The following is a 23,311-nucleotide window of genomic DNA, read 5'->3' on the forward strand; positions in this document are numbered from 1 at the left end:
ATGAAATACTATCCACTTGGATGGACATTTTAATACTCAAGAAATTTGACACTGTCCTGGACAAAGCAGGAAGTTTAGCCGCTTTCAGGTAGCCAGAATACCCCAACATAAAACCGCCTAAAATAACTGAATGTGGCTGTTGGGAGGCCATCTGAAAGCGGAGAACCCTGACCCAAGGAGTACTTATCCAACCCTCCTCGGGTAGGTATACTCTCTGCTTCCGAGCACTCCTCCAGGCACCTGAAAGCAGGTGGGACTACGGCCACAGTTGACAGGAGCCATCGTTTGCTCCACGGCACCTCGCCCCGCTGTGCCAGAACTGCGTCTTCAGTGCTGCCACCTGAACGTCGCTTCGCACACACCCGCAGCCGGATCCGGAGCCACGTTCTCCCAGCTATTCCACCTGAAAGCGGCTTTTGATTGGCACCCTTTCCTCCACCTTTAAACCTCATTCCCTCCATCGCTGGCACCCTGTGATTGCAGTGTGTGCTGGCTTGGAAATGAACAGTCACAAGCCAACTACGTTGCTCTGCCAGCACCTCCCAAACCTGCCATGCTATCACCGATGTGAACAGAAGCCTTAGATGCATGGCCACACCAGCACCAGCAGGTTCCTTTGCCAGCCACACACCATCGAGAATGGAAATGTGCCGCTGTTCCTTTGTTCCCGTGGTCTGAGCACCCCTGAGCCAAACCGTTCTGCAAGTTCTCTGACCACAGGGACTGCAGGAGCTGAAGAGAGTAGCTCACTACCAACTTCCCAAGGCCAATTAAGGGTGGGCAGTAACCCTGCCAGTGATTGCCACATTCTGAAAAAAACAACAAGAAACATTGTGAGGGGAAAACAGAGGAATTAGATTGTTGTGGAGCAGGTTTCCATAGGTTGGCACAACATCGAGGGCAGAAGGGCCTGTACTGTGCTGTAATGTTCCACGCTCTAAGTGGAAGAAAATCAGGTGGGAACACTTGATTGTTGTTCCTTCTGATAAAGTATTAACCCCCTTGGACTCCGTCCCTGTTTTCAGGGACTTCCAACCGCGTCCCAGTTTTCTGGGACTTGTTTATACCCAACCACCTGCTGGGTCGTGCTGGTGTTTGTACCATATTTTACCCTTGGACCCAGTAAGGAGTATGTATTATGAAAGGTTAAAAATGGCTGGAGTCCAAAGAGTTAAAGGGAAATCAGTTGGTATCCAATAGTGTTAGAAGTGACTGGGGAAATTCACATCCTTCTGCTCACATAAAGAGGCAAACAAAGTCTGAAAATCGAAGAAGAGTGTCACCAAGGGGTTGCAGCAAGGACAGAGGCCGTGTGACTTATTTCCACTCATCCATTTTGGACCTCTCCACATTCTCATCAACTCACCCGAGATTCTAACTCACAGCAACTTGTAGCGTCTAATTATCTTCCCGACCTATGTGGCTTTGGGACGTGGAACAAAACCAGAGCAGTCACAGGGAGAGCGTGCAGATTCCACACAGGCAGCACCCGGGGTCACGATCCATCCGAGGTCTCTGCCTGTGTGAGGCAGTAGCTTTGCCAACTGTCCCACCCTGTTTGAAGCCCAATGACTGAAAGACTGAAGAGAAAGCTGTCCAATGAAACTCCTGCCCTGGGTTTAAATCTGATGTTAGGCATGCAATGCCAAGTAGTTAGTTTTCAGCGTTGATGTCACGGGCTTCTGAATACAAGGACTTGGATCATGAAGTTGTAAGTCCATTCATAACACAGTGGGGAACACTTTCGATTAGGAGCTTAATTGTCTCCTATGACTGAGGTTCACTCTTCCCCATCTTTAATTGAGGAGGTTTTATCCCATGTGCAAAGTGGATCTTTAAACAAAGATAGAAAGTATTCAGATTTTAAAATCAGTTCCTTAATAACAAGATTAGAATTTCTCTAACGTTTCAACTTTGGTTGAAGGATCCAATGTTTAAGGGAGCATCAGAAATAAGACCAGCGGAGGGCTGTATATCTTCTTGAGCGTGTTCTGACTCGATTTGATGGAGCTGGGACTTTTACATCAGCATAACTTTCTTCTAATTACCCCACATCAGTTGGCTCCTTTTAATGTTCTAAAATCTATCAGTCTTGTTCCTGAAGGTATTCAGTAATCAAGCCCCTACTTGGGTCGAGAAGTTAGTGGCTGAACCTTTTGTGGACGGCTTGAACGATTCACTGTCCTCTGGATAGGAGGTTTCCTCTCAGCTTGGCCCTGAATTATTGGCCCCATATTTGGAGTCTGTAATCTCTTGTTCTGGGAGCTTTGGGCAGGGAAAAATCATCCCCACATCCCTGTAAGAAGTTTGTGCTTTGCAATGAGGACACTTCTTGCTTGAACCGCAAGAGAATATGGGCCAATATGTTTCATCTCTCTTCAATGAACAACCCCTCCAATCTAAATCAAATAGGTGAACCATCATTGCGTTCTTTCACAGGTACATATGGACATTTGTGTCAAGAAGAGAAGTCGGCCATTCAGTAAAACATGGCTGACCACCTACCCCCTAGTAACCTGTTGTCCTCTTGCTGAACCATTCCAGTACTGAACTGCCTGATCTCCTTGTAGAGCCACAAACTCATGGTCCCAATGACCATGATTCAATCTTGACCTCGGGTGCTGTCTATGCGGAGTTCGCACATTCTCCCTGTGATGACCGCATGGGCTTCCTCTGGCTGCTCCGGTTTCTTCCCACCTCCCATAGGTTATTGGCAGCCATAAAATGCCCCTGGTGTATATGTGATCAGTAGCATATTCTGGGATTTGAGAGCAGGCCACTGGGAATATTAGTGGGGAGTGGGGACACTGAAATGAACTCCATTACATGTCAGATGGGAGTAGGTAGACAATATCAGGCTGTACTTAGAGATGAGGGATAGGAAAGGCTATGTGGAGAACGATGAGAGTTTATTATTATATCAACAGTGTACAAACGTATCAGCTTGCTAGAGGAAAAAGCCACATGTCAAGACTTGGGCAAGTACTGGTGCAGGTGGAGCATGTTACATGGCGGCCAGGATGCTGAAATACTTGCTGCATCGAGGCCTCCCTGGCAAGGTGTTGGAGTGGCGCAAGGAGTCCTCCTCCGACCTCTCCCAGAGCTTAATGTGGAGGCCATACTGCAGCACCTTTTGTGTCGTGTACTTCATTGCAAAATGGCGCTGTGTCTCGCCAGTGTCCTTACACCTCAGTGACTTGAGGAATTGTGTAAAAGAACCAGAAGATTTGGGGCATGTCTAAACCTATTCACAGCCTTAAACTGTTAACGGCTTACAATGTGTGTAATGGGTTGCAAATTATGTACACAATAGTTGCAGAGGAGCAGGCTGCACCAAGCTGATTACTACCCAATCATCTGATCAATGCTGAGGTGCTCAAGTTTAATATCAGAAATGCCTACAGTATGAGGTGGCTGTGAACCCCTTATCACAGGTGTCTAGCAGAGACTGCAGCTGTGTATGATAACAAATGTATAAGAAGCAGCCTTGGGCCTTGTTCAGGGCTCACTTGGTTATGGATATGAGTCTCTGTATGTCAACTGAGCAATGCAAGCTTGCGAATAAAGGGTGTGTGGTTTGAAGTACAGGTACTCCCCAATTTGTGACATATGAGACTTGCGTCCATCCGCACATATGACCAAAAATTATAAAGAAAAAAACATAAAATTTACATGTTGTATTTCACAAACTACAACAGGGATACAGGGCATGTAAGAGCAAAATGTGTGTAGTTACCTTGTTAGTCGGTGTCCCGCAGTCTGTAGGTTGGGCGCGGCCATCTTGATTCCTGTGTGCATGCGCAAATTTTCAGTTGGCGCATGCACGGTGGGTTCGCAAGAGTGAAGGGCACAAATTGAATATCGTTAGGGTGCTTAACTCACGTGCAAGCGCCACCCAAAGATGCGCACAGGAATCAAGATGGCCACACCCTCCCTATGGACCCCGGGACGCCGACTAACGAAGTGAGTATCCACTTCCGGCATGCGTCCATTTCCAAGATATGAACTATCCTTCGGTCCAAATTATGGTTGTAAGTTAGGGAGTACATGTACATTGGGTCTGAAATTATTCCTTTGACCAAACTATACTGAACTCTTTACCGGGAATAGACTACTATTCTGCAAGAGCATTGATGTCAGCTCGTTGGAGAGTACGATTCTGTAAGAGTAGAAAAGCTGGGGGAAGACTGTCTCCATGTGAGCACTGATCATGTGATAGAGCCCAGGAGGTGTTGAGAGCTTTTGTTGGTGCTGACTTAGAACATGCAGTCAGCTGTTTGGCTCTTCTATCCTTGCTGGAACTTTTAATTCCCAAAGCGAGAGCTTTGAGAAATATCTGAAGTGAGCCATTTTGTACGGTCTTTGAATGTCTTGGATGCGAGAAAATGATTTCATGATTTGTAATATTTGCTCTCCCATTTTGTTCATTTTAATGTAATAAGCAGAATGAATCGGACATCGAAGAAAATAGGTTGCGGGTTCCAAGAACACTGGTGAAAGACAAATGTTGCCAGACAGAGAGCCATCACTATGGCTGCTGTGGACCAGGTACTTCTAACCTTCTTTGGAAATAGATCTTGTGGTTACATGACCAATCGGGGACATTTTCCATCTTTAGAATCATTTGCTTTCCATGTCAAAATAGATTTTGCAACTGCGCTGTAATGATCCGAGCCATCTCCTTCATCTTTGGGTACCCACCTGGGGCAGACCCAACAGGCTCTTTTTGTCATCAATATCCAGTGGCAGCACAGTTGTGTATCCAAATCATTTAATCTTATTATGTGACTCATTTCTCTCTGAGAATGCAATCGTGGCTTCAGTCCACCACAGGCCCAGTGACAGAGTTATTCTTCAGTCCACCACAGGCCCAGTGACAGAGTTATTCTTCAGTCCACCACAGGCCCAGTGACAGAGTTATTCTTCAGTCCACCACAGGCCCAGTGACAGAGTTATTCTTCAGTCCACCACAGGCCCAGTGACAGAGTTATTCTTCAGTCCACCACAGGCCCAGTGACAGAGTTATTCTTCAGTCCACCACAGTGCCCAGTGACAGAGTTATTCTTCAGTCCACCACAGGCCCAGTGACAGAGTTATTCTTCAGTCCACCACAGCCCCAGTGACAGAGTTATTCTTCAGTCCACTGCAGTGCCCAGTGACAGAGTTATTCTTGGTTTGCAGTGAATTATTTTTCATTTTCCATTGAGCCATATATATTTTCTTGGTAACTGCTAAATAGGTCAATAGATCTTTTTATGGTGCAAGGCCGCATTAAATCTAGCTCAACGAAGGAATTTACCTTTTTATGGAGAAGGCCTATAAGGTGGATCTAGGGTTGCCTTCATACAGCAGCATTGGGAGCTGTCTTCCAAGGCTGAGGAAGATGGGGCAAGTGGTGCAGCAGCACCGCTCATCACCGGAACGTCATCCATATGCGCTGGCAAGTGAAAAATTGACAGGGACATTCCCTCCCACCCAAAAGAATAAAGACCTTTGGCCATCACTAATATGAACAGAATAATGATGTGACTGATGTGAGTAAATAAGTATCTGAACACAATGAGCGCTTTAAAATGCGCGCTCCTAGGTCACGGGGCGATGATGTCATCGCGACGTCGTCAGCCCGCCCCTTTCCAGCTGCTTTCAGCGCTCCACCTCTGAGTCTACCTTCCCCACTCCCGCAGGTGGATCTTCCCTCGGAGTTTTTATGGAGGTAAGTGAAGCGACGTGAAGGTGGAGAATATCTATCTTTACATTTCACTTTTTTTTCCCTCTATAAAAAGGTCTACTATAAAGAAGCTCCCTTCATTCTCTATTCTGATGTGGGGGGGGGGGGTAGGGAGAGCAGAAGTTTGTAAATACCTCCCAGTTTGGAACTTCATTAAAGAAAGGGTTTTAACTCAGCATTTGCAGAACGTTGCTTTCTCTATCATTTGGAAGCACTATAACATCTAACATGTTGTGTGCAAGACTGTGGGAAATCTATTTACATTTTAATAGTTTCATCATCTGTGTTTTGAGATCAGTTTATTGCTCTGTTAAACAATAATCTCCTGCGACAGCCGACATTGGCAGTAAAAAGAAAATTCTTCTGCTGAATAATTGGAACAAGCAAGCTGCCTGTAGAACCTTTGCAGAACGAGCCGATGAAGGGGCGACATAAGCTGATTCAGTAATTTAATTTTTTTCGCCCTGGATATGATTTGATTTTATATCGTGTAACGGACGATGACGCCTTATTAATCATTTTTATTTTGTTTATGCATGTTCTAGCTTATGTACAGGAACTAGGTGACCCTCCTTTGTTACAACAGCAGCTTTCAACGTCAAAATCAGGAATTCAGCAAATCATTGAGTGTTTCCGTACAGGTAAAGTTTAGCTGTCTTTTCCACATAGTTATACTGCAGGCTAAAATGTATCCCTCTATATATTGATGATTGATCTCTGTAATAGACCATTATAAATTTTTTTTTCTTAAAAACGCTGCTTAAAGAATCGGGGATGCAAGACATATATCGCATTGCAGTGAATAAAAATTATGCAAATAAAATTACTTGCTTCCCTTTTATAATCACTCCATCAATTCTCTTTTAATTGCACAATTTACTCCCCCTGCATAACACTGAGATTTAATGATAATTTAATGTCGGAGAATAAATCGTTGTATCTTCCTCTCTGTATGGAGTTGGTTTCTTCTTAATTTCTTAGATTGTTACTTATTTGTGGAAGTTATTTATGGGGACTAGCAGCTGCATGAATGTAACTTTACCTCTTGTCAATGAGGTTTGGTGGTGATTTATATTTTGTTTCCAGTGGTTGTGCTGACGTCCCATCAGATGTAGTTTAAAATAAGCCAATATATGGCCTCTAGGGGCAGCATGAGTCCATGCTTGGGTAAGAGAGGGTGCGACGTACAAATGGAAAGGAAATAGGTGGTGCTATGTTTTGCCAAAGGAAATAAGTGCATTTTAAAAGTGAAAATGAATGTTAATTTGTCCATGCTGATTCACCTGTCAGTGATGGAAGACCGATCATCAGTTTGAGGCTGTGGATTTTTAAAGCAGAAAGGAAATAGGAGCAAGAGTTGGTCATTCGGCACCTAAAACATGTCCTGTGATTCAATATCATCATCTGATCTGTCCCAATATCATCACCTCTTCTGTCAATTCCTCATAGCCCTCAATCCTCTGACCTTCATATATAAAAAAAACGAAATGACCTTCTCTTTCAATATCCCCCTGTGGCAGGATACTCGAACCTCACCAATTTTTGCAAGAAGTTCCCACGCACCACAATTATAAATGTCTATCCTCTAATCTTGCAACAGTGTCTCTTCATTCAAGACTCCTGTACCAGTGGAAACATTTTGAATTCTCCTCAGTCACGTGTCCTCAGAACCTTGCTTGTATCACAAAGCTCCAAAAAAAATTCAGATCTACTTTCTTTTGCATTTTTGTGACTGATGCCAGGAATTGGCCATATAAATATATTTTGGGATGCTTCCAGTGAGTAATTTTGTGTTAAACTTGTATGCTTTACTCAGTGTTTATTCTGTAGCATTAATCTTCCAGAAGAAATAGCTGTTGAGCGATGTGGAGGGATGGACAGTGCGAAGGAGCAATTGACCAACAGACATGCCAGAGTCATCGGCCTGAAGTGGGGTGGGGGGGAAGGGGGTGGTGCTCCAGACATATGAAAGAGGGAGGACTGAGTGGCGATCAAGCAGACCTGGAAGGAACACCGAGTCAACTTAATAAGGGAGATGTGAAAGGGAGAGGGTAGGGTGGAGGGGACGTGGAAGAGAGATTAGGGGTGGAGGGGACGTGGAAGGGAGATGTAGGGGGTGGAGGGGACATGGAAGGGAGATGTAGGGGGTGAAGCAGACATGGAAGGGAGATGTAGGGAGTGGAGTTGGAGGGAATGTGGAAGGGAGATGTAGGGGTGGAGGGGACGTGGAAGGGATGTAGGGGCTGGAGGGGACATGGAAGGGAGATGTAGGGGATGGAGAGGACATGGAAAGGAGATGTAGGGGGTGGAGGGGACATGGAAGGGATGTAGGGGCTGGAGGGGACATGGAAGGGAGATGTAGGGAGTGGAGTTGGAGGAAATGTGGAAGGGAGATGTAGGGTTGGAGAGGAATGGAAGGGAGATGTAGGGGGTGGAGGGACATGGAAGGGAGATGTAGGGGGTGGAGGGGACGTGGAAGGGATGTAGGGGCTGGAGGGGACATGGAAGGGAGATGTAGGGGGTGGAGAGGACATGGAAGGGAGATGTAGGGGGTGGAGGGGACATGGAAGGGAGATGTAGGGGGTGGAGGGGACATGGAAGGGAGATGTATGGACTGGAGTGGACATGGAAGGGAGATGTAGGGGGTGGAGGGGACATGGAAGGGATGTAGGGGCTGGAGGGGACATGGAAGGGAGATGTAGGGAGTGGAGTTGGAGGGAATGTGGAAGAGAGATGTAGGGTTAGAGAGGAATGGAAGGGAGATGTAGGGGGTGGAGGGACATGGAAGGGAGATGTAGGGGGTGGAGGGGACGTGGAAGGGATGTAGGGGCTGGAGGGGACATGGAAGGGAGATGTAGGGGGTGGAGAGGACATGGAAGGGAGATGTAGGGGGTGGAGGGGACATGGAAGGGAGATGTAGGGAGTGGAGTTGGAGGGAATGTGGAAGAGAGATGTAGGGTTAGAGAGGAATGGAAGGGAGATGTAGGGGGTGAAGCGGACATGGAAGGGAGATGTAGGGAGTGGAGTTGGAGGGAATATGGAAGGGAGATGTAGGGAGTGGAGTTGGAGGGAATATGAAATGGAGATGTAGGGGATGGAGTTGGAGGGAATGTGGAAGGGAGATGTAGGGGAGGAGTTGGAGGGGATGGAAGGGAAATGTAGGGGGTGGAGGGACATGGAAGGGAGATGTAGGGGGTGGAGGGGACGTGAAGGGATGTAGGGGGTGGAGGGAACATAGGGAGATGTAGGGGGTGGAGGGGACATAGGGAGATGTAGGGGTGGAGGGGAATGGAATGGAGATGTAGGGGTGGAGGGGACATAGGGTGATGTAGGGGGTGGAGACGAATGGACTGATTGGAGGGATATTGGCACTTTGGTGGAAACTGATGTAGTGAAATACAGTTAAGCATTGTGCGTTGATTATTTCACACACACATTTAGTGTTTAAACTAATTGATAATTATAAGTAAATTCTTGCTGATTGCTTTTAAAAGTGTAAAATATAACAAACAATATTTAATTAAATGTATTATTTAAGGAAATCATTATTTAAGAGCCTTTATTGAATACATCTTATTTTCTTTTCTCAGGAACTACACAATTGAAACACATTCTACTGAAGGAAGTGGACACTATCTTTGAGTGCAAGTTATGTCGAAGCCTGTTCAGAGGTTTGCCCAATCTGATTACCCATAAAGAGTTTTACTGCTTCCAAAGTCAGAAGATAAATGAACGTAAGTTTATGGAAGATTTCTTTTAGAAACTGTCAAAATTTTCCGATTATTCAGAACCGTTCAAGTGACAGAATCTGTTATCGAATCTGATAACCCACCATATCCCTGTGGTCGTGAAGCAAATTAATTTGCTCTTTGTGTTTCTGGATTTGTTGTAAAGGCCAGTGTTAATTAGTATTTTGGTGGAAATTTTATGCTGTAGGGATTTAAATTGGATTAAATTGTTATATCTGATATTCTGTAGAGAGCAGTGGCTCAGGTAAAGAATCCCTGGTGACACAGAACAGCTATATCAACTTTTACTGTTGGATATCTGATTTACCATTCTTTCAAAATCACTTCAATAATGAAATGAAATGAAGAGGAAGGAGCCATTGCCGCTTTGTAACCAATGGCTGTTGCACATTTTGTGTCCCTGCCCATCAGGTCTCCTCTGAAGCTGCACAGACATGAATATGTTGCTATCATTAAGCAGTTCAAAGGGTCAGATTTGAACAAATTTGTTTTAAAGCTCTGCTAATGGAATTTAATTCTGTGCTAGCATACTTTAATGCGGCCATTCTCGACATGCCCCCCCCCCCCCCCGCCACCACCCCCAAAGCGGGGGCCACAGCACATTTAAGTGAAGGCCTCATTTTCTTTTCACCTCACGAAACAATTTTTTTTGTGTGTAGTCGGTAGAAGTACGGAAGAAACCAAAACTTGACTGCCTCATGGTGGTGGTGGGGTGGGGGGGGGGGCTTTGAGCAGAATCCTAAGGGGTCATAACCAAAAAAAAAGGTTGAGAATTCCTGCTTTAATGTTTCATTGACCTTTTTCTCACCAAGTACTTATACATCCGGTACCGCACGGATGGCAGTCTCTTCAATCTGAGGCGCCTGCAAGCTCACACCAAGACACAAGAGAAACTTGTCCGTGAACTACTCTTTGCAGACGATGCCGCTTTAGTTGCCCATTGAGAGCAGGCTCTTCAGCGCTTGACATCCTGCTTTGCAGAAACTGCCAAAATGTTTGGCCTGGAAGTCAGCCTGAAGAAAACTGAGGTCCTCCATCAGCCAGCTCCCCACCATGACTACCAGCCCCCCCACATCTCCATCGGGCACACAAAACTCAAAACGGTCAACCAATTTACCTATCTTGGCTGCACCATTTCATCAGATGCAAGGATCGACAATGAGATAGACAACAGACTCGCCAAGACAAATAGTGCCTTTGGAAGACTACACAAAAGAGTCTGGAAAAACAACCAACTGAAAAACCTCACAAAGATAAGCGTATACAGAGCCGTTGTCATACCCACACTCCTGTTCGGCTCCGAATCATGGGTCCTCTACCAGCATCACCTACGGCTCCTAGAACGCTTCCACCAGCGTTGTCTCCGCTCCATCCTCAACATCCATTGGAGCGCTTTCATCCCTAACGTCGAAGAACTCGAGATGGCAGAGGTCGACAGCATCGAGTCCACGCTGCTGAAGATCCAGCTGCGCTGGGCAGGTCACATCTCCAGAATGGAGGACCATCGCCTTCCCAAGATCGTGTTATATGGCGAGCTCTCCACTGGCCACCGTGACAGAGGTGCACCAAAGAAAAGGTACAAGGACTGCCTAAAGAAATCTCTTGGTGCCTGCCACATTGACCACCGCCAGTGGGCTGATATCGCCTCAAACCGTGCATCTTGGCGCCTCACAGTTTGGCGAGCAGCAACCTCCTTTGAAGAAGACCGCAGAGCCCACCTCACTGACAAAAGGCAAAGGAGGAAAAACCCAACACCCAACCCCAACCAACCAATTTTCCCCTGCAGCCGCTGCAACCGTGTCTGCCTGTCCCGCATCGGACTTGTCAGCCACAAACGAGCCTGCAGCTGACGTGGACTTTTACCCCCTCCATAAATCTTCGTCCGCGAAGCCAAGCCAAAGAAAAGAAAAGACTTATACCTTGGAAGTACTCAGCAAGTCAGGCAGCACCAATGGAAAGAGAGTCCACTTTTCTGCTCAAATGCCTGGTCCAAAGGATGATGTGCATTTATGCCCAGTGAATTAAAGTGTCGCTGTACACAAAATACTTTATATTGTAATATGATCATCTGAGCACCAAGTTCCATGTGTTGCTGATAGCTCTTTGAAGGTGAGCTCGGACAAAGAGCACTTGGGACACTATCTCGGTAGACAATGGTCATGGTTAGCATTGGGGTTCAAATACAAGGCGGCATGATTGGCGTATCGGATAACGCAACGCCTATACAGCACCGGTAATCGGGACCGGGGTTCGTATCCCACGCTGTCTGTAAGGAGTTTATGTTCTCCCTGTGTCTGCGTGGGTTTTCTCCGGGGGCTCTGGTCTTCTCCAACTGTTTGAAACTTACCGGGTTGGGTGTAGGTTAATTGGGTGTAAATTGGATGGCACGGGCTTGTGGGCTGAAATGGCTTGTTACCGTGCTGTGTCTAAATTAAAAGTGAAAAATTAAAATTAAAGAGTTGGCTTTACATCCTTCCTTGGTACTGTTTTTACATATTTAGAGTTGGCTTAGATTTCTGAATTAGCAGGCTGACAATCCGCTTATCTCCGAACCATGAATATTAAGTGCCTTTGTTAGTCTGGTCAAATGGCACCCAATTGGCTGTTAATTTAACCAGAGTTGATTCACTTATTATTCTCCAGAGAAATCTGGCCGCCGTTTCCGCATGTCCATGAAATAAAGAATCAATTATAACAGAGAGGTATATCTTGGAGTCAGTCTGACTTTCCTGATCATAATCACATAATAATTTTTAAGCAACAGTATGTCCATTAAAAATACACATGCCTAATGATTTAAAAGGCAGAGCAATTGTAAATTAATGCAATACTTTCATTTATTATTTTGAATTACATTCCAGTTGCCTGAAATAATAAATTAGTACATCTTTGTTAATACATTTTCCAAAAAAACATTAGGACAGAAGTGTTGTTTTCTCTCTGTTTGTCTTTTTAATGATCTCTCTTTTTTTCCTTGCTTCAAATGTAATTGGTGCTGTTGATATGCTCTGAGCCATGAAGAAAGCTGGTCATTTTTACCTTGATTTCCATTGGATCTGCTGAATGGCATCTTGCAAAGTCAGTGCTCTCTTTATATGCTTTTTACATATAACTGACTTTTTTTTTAACATTGGCAATTATCACACCTACCTCCGGAGTGGCCGTCCACACTGGATTGACCAGAACCCCAAAAATTCAGATCTCACCGCACGTTCACACGGGACGCGGGACGCCACTGCGTCAACATGATGTATAACTTGCGTGTGACGTACAATCAATAACGTCCTATTCATTAGCCCGTTGCTGCCGAACGCCTGCAGTTGTGTTTAGATTACAGGCGTTCCGCAAAATTCTCTAAGGGGTCCACGACCTTTTACACAGACTGCGTTTTGGAATTTTGGGAACAATTTTCTGGAATGCAGCGGCTCTGTGAAAAAAAAAATAATTTTTCACTACGGTTGTATTTCAGCTTGATGTTTGTAGATTATTGGAACTGGGACTCAGCAAATTGATTTTAGAGGATGAAGAATGATCTGATCAGTCTATTTAAAATATTTAAAGATTTAAGCTAGATAAAGAAGTTGCGAGGAATTGGAGGAGATCGTCATCTGTTGCCCAATTATCTACAGCTGCATTATATCTCATTCCCTCACTGCCTTGTTGTCCGTTCAAAAGTTCTGATGGAATTCAGCAATCAATTTGCAAACCCTCATTCAGACTTCTGTGTTTATTGAAGACCATGTGACTCATCTTTGCATGATCTCCATGTGTGTGTCTGAGTGAGAGAGAGAGACCTATTGAATTAATTGATATAATTAATTATATCTATAATTATGAGAGCTAACACATATATACAGGGATTCATTTACAATGTATTGTCAAACATGCAAAGTAGCAGTCTAATAGAATTTAATTCCCTGGAATTCGTCTTGGACAGAGTTTTAGAAAAGGAATTTGAGTAATCACAAAAGCTGTCAACACATGGAGTTAGTCACATGGACTCGAGTTCTTTGCAGTCCTGATGGGTACTGAATGAATGGGGAATTTTAAGGGTTTAGCAGTTGATCTCTCAAGATTTACTTGAGATGTGCATTTTTGGCCTCGGACTTCCTTACATGTGTGTCAGTGATTGTAAACAACCTCCATGTTATTGGCCGTTGCACAGTTAATTAAGTGGTAAGAATTGATTACCTGATGATCACTGTCAGCAGGTTCTGACTTGGATCATTGGAATTTTTGCTGGTGTAAATATTGGAGGGGTTTGCTAATGCATGTGGTAAGTAGAAGGGTGTCCAGTTCTGTGCAATTAAAATAGAGGCTTTAAGGGAAGATGCATTGAAATTCAGATCAAGGAAATTCAGATAGCATCACGTTGAAAAAAATAGGCAACCTGGTGAAGGCTCGTGGCCAACAAGAAGGGTGACGTTATTTTACAGGCCAGAAAAGGATGATCAAAGAGAGAAAAATATAGGCAGGAGAATAAATGGCGAAGATATGTAAAAACAGACAGTAAGAGCTCCTGCAAATACATAAAAAGAATATCTTACATACCATGTAAAAACTCATTGTTGGAGAAACTCAGCAGGTCAAAAAGTGTCCTTTATATAGCAAGATAAAGATACATAACCAACGATTTGGGCTTGAGGCCTTCATCGAGGACTTACTTCAACACTGTGTCTGGTGACCTTCGTGTTTGACTACTTACATACCATGGATTATGTTTTCTTGGATGTAGAACCGTATTATGTACATGGTCCTTTTGTGAACTGTTCAATTTATGTTTTAGTCCTGTTCCTTTGTGCTCAGTAAGTTTACCAGATCTACTTTTTACATAAAGGAGTTATCCCATCAACCTAAATTTAGATTGAAGCAGATATAGGTTGAAATATTTTTCTGCAAACCATTTTAATACAATTATTAATGAATACAAATCACGAATGCATGCTTTCTACTTCTAACGATCACTGAAATTGGTCTGGAACCTTTGTCTTTTCCTGCAGGTTAATAATCAAGTATCATCAGTTTGTTATGTCTGTGCATCTCATTGCTTTATATCTTGTTATTTGACCAATCAAATACTTAAATACTGTTTCTCTCACCCCAAGGTCACTTATTTTGTCTGGTTGATGCAGGCAACAATTTGGTCAACTAACTTGTCATGTAGCTTGCCATAATTAAACTTGGATTTGGACACCATTAAAACTGAAAAATCTCTTTTGTTCAGTTCAAGTTCTAAACAAAGACCCAAGGTGAAGTAACACAAAGATTTAAAGTTATTTGATGGAAACTCTGGCCCAAGAATCCATGCTGGTCAGAGTTGCAATCTTTTTGTAAAAAATGGAGTCAATTTTGGAGTACAGATAAAATACCCAGAATTGTGCTCATTTAAAACCGAGATTATTCCCACATTCTTAATTCCTTAAAATGAATAATGCAGCAGGTATTCATGTCCAATTCTTGCCCCTTTATCCTATGCTCTAGTAGGAAAAAGTGAATTTGTAATCAAAACATTTTCTTTCTGTACCCAAGGACCCATTTATTTTCATTTTTCCTGATTAAGTATCTATTATAAATGAGTATTATAGATGGTAAAGCTATGGCAACCTATTGGAAATGAAGATGGTTTTAAACTAATGCCCCTCTGGCTCTTATTTCCTTTAGTAGATGAAACCTAGTGCATTTCTTTCACATGAATCTGTGAAAAAGCAGTGAAGATGAATATATAGTAAAGGAATTGCAGAAAGGTGGAGAACTGCTAGGTTGTTTTCAGAAATAATGTGTGGCCAGGGTGAGTTTTCTCTGAGTGACTGGTGAATTTAAAGTTGTTATACACAAGCTACATTGTCCTGTCTGAATGAACATGAACACACACACACACACACACACACACACACACACACACACACACACACACACACACACACACACACACACACACACACACACACACACACACACCAACTGACTCATCATGGAATGCATGGAATATGGGAGCAAATCATTACAAGAGGTTACCCACATGATCATAGGTAGAAAGTTCAAACTGAAACTTGGATAGCACTGGAAGTCGGGATTGAACCCTATTCTTTGGTTCTGTGAGTCAGTGGCTCTTCCTGCTGCTTAGACTGTGCCTGGCTGCCAGATTAGAGAATTTTCTACTTGGTGTCTGGATCAGTAGAGAAGCAGCTCTTGAGCTATTTCACCCATTACACATGGTCAGATATTGCCTAAAATCTGTTCTGAGAACCTTTGGGTATAATGGAATGGAATGATTCATAGAATCACAACATTCAAATCCAATTAATATAGTAGCAAGCTACCAGGAACTGTGAATAGGCAAAATACTGAACAGTGCCAATTGATAAACCAGCTTGACAACAAAGGTACCTCAGATCACACTAGTCTGGTGTCCTTAATGTGGAATGACATCTTCCATTGAAATTGCCTGAGGAATTATTGGATCTCTTCTGCAGACAGCAAAGTAATGTTTTAAAATCCACCAAGTCACAGGAGCAACATTTGCGATCGATGAGATTGGCATCAATGAGATTTTTGACAAAGACACTTGAGTGGATGAATGCGTGACAGTTCCCAGGTTTTTGTGACTTGATTACTTTGTGAAATAAACTGGTAACCTCTCATGGTCAGGCATGTGTCATGATGGTAGTTCAGTAGAACAGTGTCACTGGAGGAACGTGGATGGAAGAAGCAGCAGAAAGTAATGGTTTGTTAAAAACCGGAGTTAAGGTGTGAAACTGGAATGTGCTGTGAATGGCTGGTGTGTTTATGCAGAAGAAAGGGTAATGGTGCTGATTTCAAAAAAGTATCAACTCTGGAACAATTGTGGAATCAATGCTTGATTGATTGAATAATCAATGAGGCAAAGACACTGCCTTTCCTTTCGTGCACTATTTTGTCTTTTTTAAATTTATTGTTGTAAAATTGGTTTATAATGTGAATGTTTGCACTATCACGCCGCCGCAAAACACCACATTTCGGACTTGTTCATGGCAATAAGTTCTGGTTCTGAACTCCTAAGAAAATGGCATGAGGATTTCCTGGAAAATGAGTCCTCGTTTGCATGATTGTTTTGGCTGGATACTCTCAGAGGAGAACTGTAACCTTTCCTGCACATTAGATGTGACCAATATTGCCTTGTAATCCGACAGTGTCACATGGTTGGTATGGGAAGGCACGTCCCTGCTTGAAACTACAGTGCAGTGTTTAAGAAGATCGAGCAACAAAGCATAAACTTGGTTCTACAGTCAGCGCATGATAAGAATTCTGTAGGTATTCAATTCTGTAGGTAATAATCAATTAAAATGTAGTTACAATTGTCATAAAGCTTGGAGAGCAACAGAAACCCACAAGCAGTGATGTAATATGGACCAGATAATCTGTTTCCCTGATGATGTTGGACAAGCCACAAGGCTGTCGAACATTATCAGAGACACACACACACACACACTGTTGGCATAATGGTTAGTGCATCAGGACCAGGGATTAAATCCCACACTGTCTGTAAGAAGTTTGTATGTTCTCCCCATGCCAGCGTGGGTTTCCTCCAGGTGCTCCGGTTTCCTCCCACCGTTCAAAACGTACCAGGGTTGGAGATCAATTGGGTGTAATTGGTCAGCATGGGCTTATTGGCTGAAAGAGCCTGTTACTGTGCTGTATGTTTAAAGTTAAATCAGTTAAATACTGTGGGGAGTTCCACATTTTGTGCATTTACATGTACAAGAATAGCCTTTCCTTGTGAGCGGTGCATATGTTTAAACCTATCTTTTACAGTTTAAGAAAAATTTACAGCAAGAAGTATTAACATAGAACATTACAGCACGATGGCGGATCTGCCCTCCCAGAATTCCGTGCAGCAGAGAGAGAGACCCCCTCCATGAGTGCTCTGCTGCACAGAATTCTGGGAGGGCAGATCCATCATTGCTCTTTCCCACAGTCTGTATAAATTGTGCGCTACTGCCGCTACCACTTTCCCACAGCTCTTTATAAATTTATAAAGGTTTATATAGGTTGGCACAAGAGCAGGGGCTGAAGGGCTCATACTGTGCGGGACATAAAGTTTAATTATGTTATAATTAGTCATGAATAATTTTGTTTAAATACTTGATCATTGATCAGGATTTAGGGCAGGCCCACCATCGCTCGATGCGTCACTCAGACATCACCGGTGGAGGATCGACTCCCCTATCCCCGGGGTTGCCTTGTGATGAGTGTGAAAGGACACAGAGAACTGGTAAACAGTGTGAAAGGCAAAAATGACTTCCTTAACCGATTCACTGAACAGCCAATTTGCTGGTTAGCCAGTGTGAAAAGGGTTATTTTTCTTACTTACATCCATAGTCCCTTTCACACTTGCAAGTGGTCCCAGGAATTAACGACCAATCGGCCAAAAAAGGATCTAGTGTGGTATGAAAATCATCTCAACACCAGCGCGAGATGACGTCATGAGATGACGTCATCTCATCTCAACCTCTATGCAATCCCCGGCATTGGCAGACGCCGGTGTTGCAATCAGGCAATTGTAGAACGGGCAATTGCATTCTAGGGCAGAAATGCCCCAAGTTTTTGCGTGAGTGCAGGAAGGTGAAGGAAGATTAAAATGAAGGTATAAACTTTGCCATGGGAAAGTCACAATGGGGGAGAAGAAGAGAGAGATGAAATAAATAGCAATAGCGGACAATTTTTAAACAGTGTGGGAAAGTTGGTAGTGCTATAGCGCACAATTTATAAAGACCATGGGAAAAAGCGATGGTAGACCTGACTTCATAGAATGCCGTGCGGCAGAGAAGCCCCTCCACAAGTTCTCCGTGCATACAGCCGTGCATGCAGCCCTTTCTCTGCCTCACGGCATTCAGGAATCGCTTTTTCCCCCACAGTATTTATAAATTTTGCGTTCTATATATATATATATATATATATATATATATATATATATAAAATATACCACTACCAACTTTCCCAAGCTGTTCAAAAATTGTCTGCTATGGCTATTTATTGCTAGCACTCTCCCACGGTCCCTTATACAAGTTTATATAGGTCGGCACAACAACAGGGGCTGAAGGGCTCACACTGTGCTGTACATAAAGCTTAATTATGTTATAATTAGGCATGATTAATTTTGTTCAAACACAAGATCATAATACATTGATCAGGATTTATGGCAGGTTCCACCATCGCTCAATGCATCATGACATCACCAGTAGAAGGTAGAACAGTCCTAACCCTGGGGATGGCTCCTTGTAAGTGTGAAAGTGTTCCGTGTCCCACTTAAGGGTGATCAAGTGTGAACAGCAAAAACGCCATTCCTATCCTGGGACACTGAACGGCTAATTTAGTGAGACGCAAGTGTAAAAGGGACTCGGACTTGGATCCTTTGAGGGGTGATTTAAAGAGTCGAGGAATAATTACCAGAAAGCTTCTGGAAGAATTATCCCTAAACTTAAATCAAAATCTCTAGCCCCCAAATTAGTCCTCTGGATTTGACTGCAAATTCCTGTCGAGTACTTGGCAGTACTGAAGGGTTGCTGCACTGTTGGGAGCTGTTTTCTTTCAGATGACATATTTACTTAACTGTTTGGTTGGGCTTTTCATGGCATTATTGAGATAAATGCAGGGGATTCTCTTGTATTCTTCTGCTGGCCTTTTGTTACATTTCACTTTTATGGGTTCTGCCATTTATTTGTACATTTTTACATTGAAGTAATAATAATAATAAAGGAAGGGCTGTTATTTTCAAAAATTAACTGCTGGTTGTGTGCGCTTAACACTACTGTGAAGCTAATGAGGTGCTAAACTGTATGTACCAGTTCTTTCAGTTAGGCACTTTCAAACTGCCATGTAAAATGGGGTTAACAGGGCAATTTACCCAGTTATGCAGCAGTTTGAAAGGATACAACCAGGTCAATCCTGTCGGTACCCAACCAGATCACTAACCTACCTCAGAAGTAGTCGGGCAACTCAGTTAAACTTACCTAGGTCTTATCCATGGCCGATTTGAAAAGGAAAATGGCCGACCCGTTATTCCAGTGACGTCAGCGTGCGTCACGCTTGCGTGCGTGTGTCACCGGGCAGCCAGTATCTGAACATCCAGCAGTACTTCCGGTGAGTGCGTGATACAGGGGGCGGGATCCCCCTTAAGTCACCAGCGACTCAATGGGTAGATCCCCCCCTGTAATTTGAAAGGTGCTTCCAGCACCTTTGCCCCAGTAATTGCACCCGGGTCCCAGGAGGGAAACCCAGGTGCTTTAATTTGAAAGGGGCTATTGATTTGAACTTTTACAGTTCATGTGAATCCTTGGGTTAGAAATCATTTGCTGTAGGATTGGAATGTCAGTGGATGAATCCAGTTCAATTCTTGAGGGATGGAACTGATTTTGAGGCTCCTCATTCTTGAATTAATCTGATGTGTCGTTGATGTCACTCAATTCGATCACTGAAGGATGGTTGTAGTATGTATAGTGTTTGTTGCAATTCTGCATTTAAGAATGAGCTGCAAGAAGGCTGCCATCTTCCATGCAAGGTGAGTCACAAATTGTAGTAAAAACGCAATGCTGGAGAAACTCAGCAGGTCAAACAGTGTCCCTTATATAACAAAGATGAAAATACATTACAGGCACTTTGGGCTTGAGCCCTTCATCAGAGTTCTAATTGTCACTGCCTTCACTATTTACCTGTTGCGCTTTTGCAGTGTTCACTGCTGAGTTACTGAGCTCTGTCCAAAGAAAAGGTTTTTTTATTTAAGTTTTAAAAATATTTGTAAAATTTAATTTATAAACTTGATAACAGGGCATTTTGGCCCACGAGTCCATGCTGCCCAATTTACACCCAATTAACCTACACCCCCAGTACGTTTCGAACGGTGGGAGGAAACCAGAGCCCCCAGGCAAAACCCACACAGACACGGGGAGAACGTACAAACTCCTTACAGAGAGCACGGGATTTGAACCCCAGTCCCTTTTGCTGATGCAGTAAAGGCGTTGCGTTAACCACGACACCAACTGTGCCTCCCTTCTGGTTAATTATTTGTAAGTTCTTGTCCAATGCAAATTGTGCATTAGTCCGAGTTCAACCTTCAACCAAGTCAGCAAAAAAAAAACTCACTGTAAGATACCACAGAAATATTCATTATGTAGTATATAAAAGTGTTGGAGAAACGTAGCAGGTGATGCATCCATAGAAAGTAAAAGGTAGGCAATGTTTGTCAGGAGTGAAGAAGGGCTCAGGCCCGAAAGTATTGTGTCTGAAAACATTATCATTATTTCAGACGTAAATAAGTATAGTTGAAAAAAATTCCTGAGCAATTTTTTTCTTTCTGGATTATTAGGAAGAAATGTCCTTTGAGAGGCATGAGGATCAGATTGTCAGCAATTTAAGCCTTGAGCCTTATTTATGTTTGAAGTAGTAGGAACTATTATCAAATAGTTTGTGTGGATGCACTTCCTTCCAATATCATCCAAGATGACTAATGAATACATCCAACAGCAGCAGTTGTTGTCTGTCTTTTGCCACTGCGGCTTCCATTTTTATAAAAAGAATCTGAAAACATTAGAGAGAGCATTTGTTGATGTTATGCTTTTCCTTAATTATAATGAAAGCAATTCATACTTTTTAAAGTGTGCAATGGTTGTCTTGAGGTGGCTGAGAAATTTTGCAACGATGTCCACTGGAATATGGAAGAAGGAGATTTACAAATGATGGATTTTATCCTGACAAACCTGGGATGTACCTTTGGCGATCACTTTGAATTTACCCAGTGGGGGTGAGAATGGGAGAGGTTTGTGGGATGTATTAAGAACATCATATAATGAGCATTCTGGCCAAAGTGGAAATTTTGCTCTAGATATTGTCAGCAACATCTATATCAACCAAGACAAATTTTATTCCTCTGTCTGGGAGGGAGAGCATCTAAACAATGGTGAGCATCATAGAAGAGGTGAACTGCAAATATTCTTTAATTTGACCCTACATCTGTTATTCCAGGGTTTTATTTTAATCCCATTTCTGGGATCTAAGAATATTATCTGGGATGCCAATTTGATGCAATACCAAGGAAGTGTTGTACTTGCAGAGGTACGGGTTTTGTATAAGATTTAAACTAGACCTGACCACACCTCTCAGGTGGGTTCGAGATTCTATAATATTAATCAAGAAGGGCAGTCTTGACCAGCATTTATCCAACGAATGCCTCTTATTGCTCCATATATTGGCTTTCCTTGCATTTTATTTTTTAGGATCAGCTTTCCACTTCACACTCACAGTGCTTGCATCACCAGTCAGGTCAAAATAAGCAATCCCACTATGTGTTAGAAAGTCACCGTCTGCCCCAGCCATGAGGAAATATTCCAGCCCCAAAAGTACTGAGTCAAAGAGAAAATTCTTATCACCTTGAAGTTGTCTGTAATCTTGTTTAGTCTTTAATTTTCTTCAAGCTTCTTTCATCCTCATCGCCAATGTCACATTTGTGGCCCGAAATGTGAAGTTAATAAAACATTAAACACAAGTTTTATCAGGTAAACTTCTCAGTGGCTTTATTTTCCCGTTTCCTATGTTCTCCTGCTTGTGCTCTTATCTCTCTCTCATACCACGTGACTTCCGGTACATCTCATACATATTCATTATCATGACAAGCTTGTCACTGGCATGGCCCATCTTTATTGACTGTTTCTATTTACCTGTGAGAAGGCATTGATGAGCCACTACATTGAAGTGCTAACAATTCCACTCTGAAAGTAGTGAGAGTAGACTATTTTACAGGGCACTTAAACCACATAAGGCAGCCCAGAACTCACCAGGTGTAAGAGCAGCAGATTTCGTCCCTGCAGAACATAAATGAAATGGAAGAATTTTTCCAACAATCTGAGTGTTTGTGGTTTTTGTTTTTGTTTTTGCAAATTCCATATCATTAACTTCCACAGATGCCCAAGGTGGTATTTGAATTGGGAGTAGTCCAGGCCTGTTAGTCCAGGCCTTTGTTATTAGACTGCTGCATCACAACACATTCAATGCCATCAAGTACTTCATTACTTGAGGATCCCAAGGTCAAGAAATGGACATTGTGAAATCAAATGTTCATTGTATCTGTTTTCACTATGCAACAAATTTTACTGCATGTTTATTTTAGTGACCTCTTTGAAGAGCCATCTTGTACAGAAATGGATAAATGCATTTTAAAAGGGATAATCAACTTGAATATCATTTAGCTTATTTGCACTTTTAAAGAGATTTAAAGCATGGTGAGTACCTGACAGCAAATGGGGCCCAATTATACATCCTCACCAGTTCAAAGTTTGAAAGCACTTTGTTTCAACGTTATATAGCTGATAGATGCTGCTGGGCAATAAAATGCCTTACTTGTTAAAGCTATTTACTGATAAGACCAGTTCTGTGGGTTGTTAATTTTCTATACCTTCTCCGATTAAGCCCTGGGTTTCTAAAGAGCAGGGTGTGCCTGCCCATGGCCTGGTCCAGTTTTCTCTTTCTGACCTGAAGCAGTAACCAGTCATTGTTTCATCGCTGCCTGTAGACTGCCTTGTTTCTTGTATTGGGGCAGCACAGTTGGTGTAATGGTTAGCACAACGCGGTTACAGTGCCAGTGATTGGGACCAGGGTTTAAATCCTGCGCTCTCTGTAAGGAGTTGGTACATTCTCCCCATGTCTGCGTTGGTTTTTCTCAGGGGCTCTGGTTTCCTCCCACCGTTCGAAACGTACTGGGGGTTGTAGGTTAACTGGGTGGCACAGACTCGTGGCCGAAATTGCCTGTAACTGTGCAATATGCCCACATCTTTTTAAATTTAAATTTAACAGTGATTTCACTTGA

At 43.1% G+C, this 23,311-nt stretch overlaps 1 protein-coding gene across 2 annotated transcripts in view; it reads left to right on the top strand.

The window, feature by feature from the left end:
• Positions 1–23,311, top strand: part of znf800a (zinc finger protein 800a) — a 96,057-nt gene that overhangs the window by 60,023 nt on the left and 12,723 nt on the right. The window contains exons 4-6 of one of the 2 annotated variants that reach the window (XM_069903347.1): positions 4,443–4,548; positions 6,274–6,369; positions 9,319–9,462. In XM_069903347.1, the coding sequence (XP_069759448.1) occupies positions 4,443–4,548; positions 6,274–6,369; positions 9,319–9,462 (346 nt within the window). The remainder of the gene's footprint in view (positions 1–4,442; positions 4,549–6,273; positions 6,370–9,318; positions 9,463–23,311) is intronic. The other variant, XM_069903348.1, reaches the window with a different exon arrangement.

Source organism: Narcine bancroftii, chromosome 11 (genome assembly GCF_036971445.1).
Source record: "Narcine bancroftii isolate sNarBan1 chromosome 11, sNarBan1.hap1, whole genome shotgun sequence".
NCBI lineage: Eukaryota > Metazoa > Chordata > Chondrichthyes > Torpediniformes > Narcinidae > Narcine > Narcine bancroftii.